Source organism: Accipiter gentilis, chromosome 25, assembly GCF_929443795.1.
Source record: "Accipiter gentilis chromosome 25, bAccGen1.1, whole genome shotgun sequence".
NCBI lineage: Eukaryota > Metazoa > Chordata > Aves > Accipitriformes > Accipitridae > Astur > Astur gentilis.
In genome coordinates this window covers 11,857,483-11,867,024 of record NC_064904.1, presented here as the reverse complement: position 1 = coordinate 11,867,024, position 9,542 = coordinate 11,857,483, and the positions used below count along the sequence as shown (strand labels likewise).

Genomic DNA, 9,542 nt, shown 5'->3' with positions numbered 1-9,542 from the left:
CCAGCTGCCTTCTGTTTTAAGAAGCAGGCATCTGTACGCTGCAGATAACCCAACACCTGCTTCTTGCCCAGGGTTTCAAGTCTCCACTGTTGCAACAGCCTCTAAGCTAAGGTTATTTTTTTTGCCTCAGTCCAGACATTTTTGTCATTTTGTCTCAAACTTTGCACATCAGCTTTTGTCATTTTGTGTTCAACTTTGCATGTTTCACCAAGTTATGTAAATACTTACTTGGAAAAGAAATAAGGGAGTTCAAAGTCACAAATGAAGATTGACCAAAACCAAATCCTTTATTTCCACAACTGTATAAATGTGCTCCAAGTATGCGTCCAACACAAGTTAGAAAAACAAAATAGAACATGCCAGTTGCAAACTAGATCAGTTGACCGACGTGCTGACTCCTTGGTATTAGGCTTAGTTACACAAGACCAGTCACAGTAAAAAGATACATTTTAGAGTACAAAGAGTAGCAGGATGTTAAGCCATTTCAGCTTGTGCACATACAAGTCACACTTCTGGCAGAAAATGCAGAGAAGTTTGCATTATTATGCTGGAAGCTATGTTGCATCACTTTAAATGGCATCAATATCAATATCATCATCTTTATTGTTTGCAGGCTTCACAGTTTCAACTTTAGGTACACTGGCAGTTGTAGAGTACACCACCTGTGGAAATAAGACACTTACTTTTACTACAGCACCTACTGTCATTAAGCACTTGAGTAATTTTAACATCAGAAGCTTCAACACACCCGCCTGCTCAACAGCCCTCCTGTCTATTACCATGACCTGCTTAACACGCTGCTCTGTTCTGAAATGCACTGCACACCATCTTCCCCTACAAGAATTAACGCTGCATAGGAAACCTGAGTTCAGGCATGCCGACACTACAACTATGCCGTAACATCTGTCTTTAGAAGTCAGAGGCATGCATGTTCTATCTGTAGGAAGCAGGATCTCATACCCAGGAACAAGAGTAGGTACTACTGGGATGAGAATAAACAAACAAAAAGCCCACATGCAAAAAAAAAAAAAATCCCAGCCGCAGTCAGCTGGAGCATAGCTGAAGGATTTTACCTAGGCCTATACCATGAGGAAAACGGTCATTTGTTCTTTAATCAGCTTTTCTAACATACACCCACTAACTCTTCTAGAAGATGAGGCTTTACACACAATACCTCCTGTCAATCTTCCACTACATGAACTACTCTACTGTGCAAGAGACTGTTCATACTATTCCACAATGATAGTCTTCGGCTATTAAGATGCACCTGTACCATTACAAAAAGAATCTTAGGTAGACAAGTGACTATGTGTAGCAAAAACACTCTGACACAGCATTAGACGTGAGGTGTCCCTCCACCTCCCAACATGCACAGTAATACCTGAAGTAAGCCAAGCTATTTTATAGTGCACCAAGACAAAGACTGAAGCATGCAGGAACAGCGCAACCTTGGAGTTGTTTACAGTAACTGAGCCTTTCCTACCTCTATGTTTTCATCTTCATCCTCTTCTTCATTACCGGAAGATTCTTCTTCAGCTTCCTTTAGCCATTTAATAAATGGTTCTGCTTTGACACGGATTTCTTTGGCAAGCTCCTTTGAAACATATTTCTTTGAGGCCTGAAAGACAGAAGTAACCAGACTTTGCTTGAACACTGAAGCAGTTTACATTAGATCACACCCAAACACAGCAAAAGCCTAACTTCAAACTCTCACCTCACCCCACTGCCTTGAACAGCCCATTTTTGAAAGGGAGGTTTCTCCCAGACAGTTAACTTCTCAGATTAGTTGTTCAAAAGACATCTGCACGAGAAGCTACACCAGAAGAGAGAAACCAGACACAGTATACTACATTCAGGTACTTAGCTTGTATGGTACATGAAATACTACCCCTTACCTTTTCTGCCCAGCCAAGGATGACTTCTTCTTCCAGAAGATCTGCATCATACATTTCCTTCAAAATATGTGGTATTTTAGAAATAAGCTGAGACTGATGCATGGCTACCACACACTCAAAGCCATGGAGAAGGTACCGCTGAGCTTTCTTATTGTTGTGGCAGAACTAAAATCATGATAAAAGCAAACACAATTAAGTTAGCTTTTTTCTTCCCTCTCCAGAAAGGACTGCTGCTTCTCAACAAAATGAGGTAAGAAAATCTACAACAGCTCATACTATCGTTCACAGCAGTTCTCCCTAGTTGAGGAGGCATTTAGAAAGACAAAACAAACTACAAAAAGCCTTCTTCCCCAAAGTACCAAGCAATCCAGAACTGAGTCAAAAGCAGTTCTTACAAAAAGCCAACCCAACAGTTGTTACACTGGATGCAAAAGAGCCTGCTTACACGAAGGAAGTGACGCCTGTATTTCCTTATCTGTTCACGAATCTTTTCGTCGAAAAGGACTTCAGTGAGAACTAGTGGGCCCATAGCCTTTACATCCAGTCTCTCTGCTTCTGCTACAATGTCTTTGTCAGAAGTATCAATGACACCTTCTTCCTTCTTTTTCTACAAAGACAGTAACAGGTAGAAACGTTTTAGAGCTACCGAGGTCTGCGTCAATGCTCTATTGCACCGCTTCCTTCCCCACCACTGGTGGAACTACTTTGGTAGAAGCTTAAGCAGCTTGCACTTAGTCTCCTTACCAACATTTCATACAACTGCAGCAAACTAACAAGCAAACCACCAGAGAATATTCACCTTCACAAAGTCAAATAGTATGTTGACTCTCTCCTCCACTGTTCTTTCCAGGTCTTCACTAAGTGTGAGGTTCTTCGCGTGGTCACTAATTTCATCCATTCTACGCCTCTGGGCTTCTTCTGTTGTGTCTTCACCCCAATCATCATCATCCTCCTCCTCCTCAAAAACAAAACCAAAGCAACAGGTTCACACAATGTTACTACAAGCTTAGCAATAGGTGTCTCTTCCAAATACGGATTTGAGAGCGTTTTTAAACAGGCAATTTTGATCTTTCCCTAAAGAAAGGGTTATACTATTATTTGGAAGTCAAAGATGATGGAAAAAGGGTAAATGTAGGGAAGAAGTAATGTAAGCTAGACACAAGTTTGTAGCCACCTGCAGGGTGACTTGAAGAGCAGTTTTACCACTCCTATCTAATATGCTCATGAGATACTCCTTTTCAGGGACCTGGACTGTAAAGCCTTCACTTAGTAAGGAACACAAAAACACTGCTACTGAAGAGTTGATAAAGCTGCTATAAAGGAGACCCAGGGATACTTCTATTCCAGAAATGAAGTTCTGGATAAAATAAGAACTTTTGGTGCAATGCTGACTAGCAGGGAATACCAGTGATTTAAATTAGAGCAAGACACCACACACGCCCATCTCCCTGCTTTCCCTTCTACTTACCACAACCTGTGGAGGTGTAATCTCCTCTGGTGGTGGGGGTGGAAGTGTCTCATTACTGGACACAGAACCATTCTCTTTGTCCTTGCCTTTTCTGTTCTTCTTCTCCTTTTCTTTCTTTCCTGTACCAGTGTCACCACTTTCTGCAAGTCAATTTTAATGTTTTATTCCATGAACTAGTGAAAGCCGAAGTCCCTGCACTACCTCACCTCTGCCAAATCCCCAAGTGAGTTGGGATGCTTTTATTAGTAGCAAGTTATGTATAGTACCCATCCCCAGATGGACTCAGGGCAGATATACATCTGCTGGGCAAACCCCTGGTTCTGGTGAAAGTCTCATTTCTCATCAAGACAAAGTTGTCCAAGTCTATATAACAGGTGACCTCACAATGCAGAGACCCCTGGAATAGGTTAGACTTTTCTATTCTAGCAAGCTTAAATTGCAGCAGGCAATTAGATGCTTACTACAGAGTGTTGCTTGCACAGACCAAGTACATTACATTTAGCATTTACCATACTGCTTTTACTTCCTACCCTTCTACTTCCCACTGACTTGAAGGCAAAACTGTAATGAGCTCCTGGCTGACTAGCTCCCCTCAAGTCTCATACTGCACAGGCAAATCCAACTTTTCAAATACTTCTACTTGGGAAGAATACAGGATAACAAGGGAAGAGACTGCTCATATTGAAAGTATGAACACAGCTGCTTCATCCTGACCCACAAACATACTCTGTGAGTGTGCTGGAGTCTTTTTACACTTTAATTATATGTGAGCTATTTGTTTTTCTGCTTCCATTAACCTCACTCACACTGAAGAAGCTCCCTTTACTCACTAGATAAGGAAACACACTTACCAGGTGGGTTTTTGAGAATAAACGTGCAGAGCTTATGGTTTGTGTCAAGCATGCCTCGATAGCCACAGGCTTTGCAAGAGTTACCTATAGTTTGTTTCTTAGGATTGACATGCTGTAAAACAGAACAACCTCCAGTTAACATACCACTTACAGAACAATTAAGTATTAAAGTCTAAACCTGATGTTTACATTATTATCCCCACAGGCTTAAGCCAGAGGTTGAAATACTTTATATCACCCCCACCACAGCAAGTAGCAATTTAGCTTACAATTCTGAACTGTTAAAATGTAAAGCTTTGCCCAAAGAGGGTGTGTGTATGTACTGGATTTTCTCTTCATAGATATTCAAGTCAGCTATTAAATTCACACCACCTCCATAAACATCTAACAAAGTGTTTCCATAGCGCTACCCCTAATAGACTGAGTGCACTCACCAGATCAGTTTCAGGATTCTCACACTCAGGACAGAGAACAAATTTTTTAATGAATCCATCCAACATGTCTTGCAGCTTATTCGCCTCATGAGATCCATTGACAATGTAACGGTCATTCTTAACATCAAACTGGGTCTGTGCTCCCAGCTCACAACCAAAAAATTTGGTAGGATCTGTAAAGAAAGTATAAGAATCACCACTGCTCTCATATCTTGTGATTTTTAACAGCAATTAAATACGCCATTGCTTCTTTCTGTTCACTATTTCATCCTGAGAAAGTCACATTTCTTTCTTACAAATCTTGAAAAAAAACAGTGTTAATGCTTATTAGCTACGTAACACTACCACTTTGAACACAAAAGCACAAAAAAAAAAGCGCTGTGTCACTCAACTACTTACACGTTGGAGGCCGATTAAGCGCCTTTGCAACGTCAACCATGTTGACTATAACTGTCTTTATTCCATTTCCTTTGCCCTCCACCTAAAAGAAAAAAAAAGTTTTAAGATCAAGTGACTGCAACAGCCAAACCCAGTGTGCATTTTCCCCATTTCACTACATCTTAAGTTCTGCTTTGCAGTGTGTCTTCTTAGAAAAGCTAATGTGCACTTAGTCTGGACAGAAAGAAGCAAATGTCCTCCTTGCCCTCTGACTGGCTAAACATTATCATTACCTCACACCTCTTTTCCTCCTCTATCAAGAGAGTAAGTAGTGTGAAACACTACCTACTTAGCACTAATGGTTATTAAGTTACCTTGGCAATCAGACGGGGCATTTTGTAGCGATAGAACTGATCTGAAACACTGCGGTTGACGTTGACAGACATTTTGCCTTATTAGTAGCTTTATCAATAAGATGAAGAGATCTTTGATTGCAGTTTTTTGGTATCTTCTGTCTGGAGAAGACGGGATGACATAAACGACTGCAAGAGTTCTCGGTCTCTGACATGAAAAAATTTTCGCCACTGAGGCTGTAAGGTTCTTGCTTGTATGCTATGTTTCCCCAATACAGGTACCAGTGGCTGCGCAACAGCTCTGCAAGTGTTAATAAACAGAAAAGAAAGGAAGTTTATCTTAATGTGCGCCAATCAGGTTTTGCTACAGAGCTATATAAGGAATTATATTATAGGGTGAAAAGAAGGAAAAAACCTACAAACATTCTTTATGCTATGGCTTTCTTCAACTTGTGGAACTGAAACCAACAGCCTTTAATTGTATACTGCTAAGGAACTTTTCCTCAACTACACCGCAGAGCCTTCCACCCTCTTTTTTCTTACTACCCAAAGCACTGAACAGCTTAAAGCTATTTTCTGTACAATTAACTCCCGAAGAGTGCTGCAATTAATAAGGAAGGGAAAGGAACACTGCTTGATTTATTACGGAGACCAATGGGTCTTGCACCAAGAGGGTCATGTGATACATTTCAGGCTGCAGGAAGCAGGAGAAAGATCTGGAAAACAGTTTCAAATTCCACATCATAGCATGAACCCATCACATAAACGGAAGTCTGTCAGAATGTTGAGAAATATCAGTAAGATGAAGCAGCACCAATCTGTAGCCCAACATAATTTTTACATGGCTTACCAGTTTTTTTTGATCGGAGTGGAAAAGAGTTGAAAATTAGGTAATTCTCCCTCTCACTTATGGATTCTCATAGCAGCTTCTGTTGAGTTTTGACTTAACAATAAGCCTGATAAAGTCTGACATAAGTTGCTTCACTGTAGAAAGCCTAGCAATGCAGAGGTACAGAGCAGTGCAGCAGCTTTTCCAGTTGATTTTTTTCTTAGGGGAAGGGGGGAGGGGAAGGAAGGGGAAGGAGGATGAATCCTATTATTAAAGTTGCCTTAAGCAGTATTTACATATTTAAATTAACATGTGTCTCTATAATCAGCTCTAAGAGTACTTAAGCCACAACTGGTTGACTACACAGGCAACCCTGACTACAGTATGGCTATTCTGACACGTCATCATGTTGTTATCATTAATGACAGAAGCGTTGACACATTAAAATAGCCTTCCTAGTATTTATGCATAAGAGCATGTCTATTGGTTCCACGTGGTCCGAGTCCCTCCAGTCAGGCTCACAATTTCTTCACACAAAAAGCGAGCAGATTTGTACGTGCCTTGTGTTCTACATTAGCCCAGATACAGTTTTGCCCTTCCTCAGCAAAAAGTGCACCAAGGACTCTGTTTCAAGCTCGAGCCTTCCTTCCCCAAGGTATCTAAAAAAAGCCACCACATGACCTGGCGACGTGCCTGCAGAAGCACTGAGGAAGCAGGTATCTCGGTGACTGAGCATGAGCTCTCAGGCAGAACATGCCGTTTCCCCTCCTTCCCGATTACAGCTTTTGTCTGCTGTAGACTAAAGCTCCCTCTCCTGGTCCCTAGGACACCTCATCCCAAGCACCACCCCCCCACACACCCCCCCTCCCCGTATGCTATGCACAGAGCAAAGAGCGGGAAGGCAGATAGACTCCCTGCTTCAAAGCACCGTTTCCCCGCCCCACTCAGCCTATGATGAGTCATAAATGCAGCAATTAAGCACTGAGTCAGCCCTGGAAGACATGGCGGGGGAATCACCTCCAGCCACGCGTGCGCTCTCCAACCGCGAGAGGTGGACGCTCCGCGGCTGCCCCCCCCGCTCCTTGTCCCTCGTCTCCCCCCGCGCCCCGGGGCTAACCCTTCAGGAGCAGGCGTCCCCCTCCCCGGGTTTGTAACTGCGCCACAGCTCCCCCCGCGCCCCCTCCCCGCCCACCCACAGCACGGGGAGGCGCGGCCCCAGCCGCCGCCATCTTGTCTCGTCGCATGGCAGTAGTGGGGAATTGTAAGAAAAAAAAAGAAAAAACCCAAAAAGACAAAAAAACCCACCCCAAAAATCAGCAAACGGGTATAACTGAAGCTCTAGGGCTTTTAGGGTTTTTTTCGTCGTTTTCTCCTCCCTCTCCCATCAAGGTCCCGGACACTTCGATACACAAAACCTCTCCCACTATCCACCGTTTACCGACGACCCGACGCTCCAGCCCAGCCTGAGGCGCCCGCCCGCTCCCCCCATCTTCCCAGGACCCAAACCCTCCTCTCAATCCCGCCTGTCCCCATCCGCCCTAGCCCAGTGCCAATACTCACCGTTTTCGTCCAATAAAGACATAAACCCAACGCTGCTCGCCCCGGGCTGCGACGAAGCCGAGTGTGCGAGGAGAACAGGGCCGTGGGGGCGCTTATATCCGGACGGAGAGGGAGGCGGAGGCGGACGCCGCAGCCTCCGGGTCCCGGCGTCCTGGGGCGGGCGGTATCAGCAGGGACAGCAGTGCCGGACAATCTGCGGGCAAGACACAATCAGGGGCATCGTTAGTGGCGACACCTGTGAGGAGAGGGAGAAGGAGGAGGGGGGAAAAAAGGGAAGGGGGGAGGGAGAGGCGGCGGCTGGCGCGCAGCTCAGGCAGAAGGGGGCGGCTGATGGGACCCCGGCAATGGCTGCCCCGTACTCACCTCTAGAATGTTCTCGCTCTAACTGAACAACGCCAAAGCTGGGATCAATCAGCCAGCGGCGTGCCCCGCCCCCCCAGCCCCGCCATTGGCTCGCCGCTCGCCTTGGGACGAAGCTATTGGCTAAGGCCTCGCCGTGCCCCTCACCCACTGGTGGCGACCGCTATCAATCAAGGCACCCCTGGCTTCGCCTCCCTCCCCCTCTGCCCTCCCCCCGTCGGTGCCCCAAAGGACATCGCGTCTACATCGACCGAGTCTCGCGAGAGGGCGCGGGAGGCGGCGGGGGGAGGTGCGGGAGCTGGCGAGGGCTGAGTCAGTGCGGCAGGGCCCGGGGAGGGCGGCGGCAGGGCCCGGGGCTCGGGGCTCTGCGCTTCCCCCGGCCTCCCCTTCCTTCCTGCTGGGCTGTGTGGAGAGACCTCTCCCGTGCCCACCCGCCGCGGTCAGCGCCGCTTCGCGCCCCGCGGCAGGGAGAGGGGCCCCTCGGCTTCCCCTCAGGGCTGCCAGCCCTCCCAAGAGGCAGCGGCCCGGCCCCGCGGCCTAGCAGGGCCCCTCGCGTTTGGGGCCGGGCCCGCGTAGGCCGCGGGCGCCGGGAGCTTCGGGAAGGGGCCCGAGTCGCGCTCCCCGCCCTCGCTTTCCACAGGCAGGCAGGCGGCGCGGAGCGGGCCCGGGGGAGGCCGGCGGTGCCCGTCGCCCCGCCGCGGTGCCCCTCGCCCCGCCGCGCTCCCGCTCGCCGTGGCAGCCAGCCCACGCCCGGCCGGGGCTGGGGAGAGGTGTGTGGGGCCGCGCTTCTGATGGAAGCGAAGCCTGCAATGCAGTAGGAACGAAAGTCTGGGTGGGTTGCGACTTGTAATAGACCGGCAATGACTGAATGCTTGACATCACAGCAGCTATGTTACAAATAATTTAAAGCAATTAAGTTGCTGAATAAGTCGTGTTTTTCCTGTACAGCCTGCTTTCAGGGTGCAGGAAGGTGCCTGTTAAACTAAAGTGTCAAAGATTCAGCTTTGGGCAGCTCTGGGTGCTTGGGCTACCTTACAAAGGATGGTACGATCACCATGTCTATATGCTCTATGTAAAATGTTGCCAGCTCTCCTTAGCTGAATTGGGACCCTGGATGAAATACACATTTGCATTTATGTTCACTTAAAAAGCAGAAAACTTTGGTGCTTTCTTCCCTGTGCTTTATTCTTTCCCATCTTCTTCCATATTCACGTTTCAAGCATCACAGGGAATTACCATTTCGGACATTTTAGGATGTGAATAATGTTCAAGTGGCAAAGAACTTTTTTTGACTTTTATCAATTGAGTGATGAACCAACTCTCTCACCCTATAAATACTCCCCAGCAGAACAATACTCCTCAGTTCCTGTCACTTGTGTCTTACTGAATAATGTTGGAAGGCTCGATGGCTATG

General features: G+C 46.5%; 1 protein-coding gene and 1 non-coding gene across 4 annotated transcripts; both read right to left on the bottom strand.

Annotated features, from left to right (window-relative positions):
- Window positions 1–262: 262 nt before the first annotated feature.
- On the bottom strand, window positions 263–8,242 carry EIF5 (eukaryotic translation initiation factor 5). 3 transcript variants are annotated; one of them, XM_049828668.1, is made up of 12 exons: window positions 8,132–8,242; window positions 7,769–7,961; window positions 5,401–5,680; window positions 5,048–5,129; window positions 4,649–4,821; window positions 4,215–4,326; window positions 3,364–3,503; window positions 2,695–2,853; window positions 2,341–2,502; window positions 1,896–2,060; window positions 1,484–1,618; window positions 263–662 (listed from the first exon to the last, which is right to left on the bottom strand). In XM_049828668.1, the coding sequence occupies exons 3-12, from the start codon at window positions 5,470–5,472 to the stop codon at window positions 570–572; spliced, it is 1,293 nt and encodes a 430-aa protein (XP_049684625.1). In that variant the 5' UTR covers window positions 5,473–5,680; window positions 7,769–7,961; window positions 8,132–8,242; the 3' UTR covers window positions 263–569. The 3 variants fall into 3 exon arrangements, with proteins under 3 accessions (XP_049684625.1, XP_049684626.1, XP_049684627.1); XM_049828669.1 differs by lacking the exon at window positions 8,132–8,242 and adding an exon at window positions 6,230–6,427 and having other exon boundaries at window positions 7,769–8,125; XM_049828670.1 differs by lacking the exon at window positions 8,132–8,242 and having other exon boundaries at window positions 2,695–2,850; window positions 7,769–8,125.
- Window positions 3,716–3,839, bottom strand: LOC126050755 (small nucleolar RNA SNORA28). Its single transcript, XR_007509644.1, has one exon. It is a non-coding gene; the product is annotated as a small nucleolar RNA SNORA28 (small nucleolar RNA).
- Window positions 8,243–9,542: the final 1,300 nt, after the last annotated feature.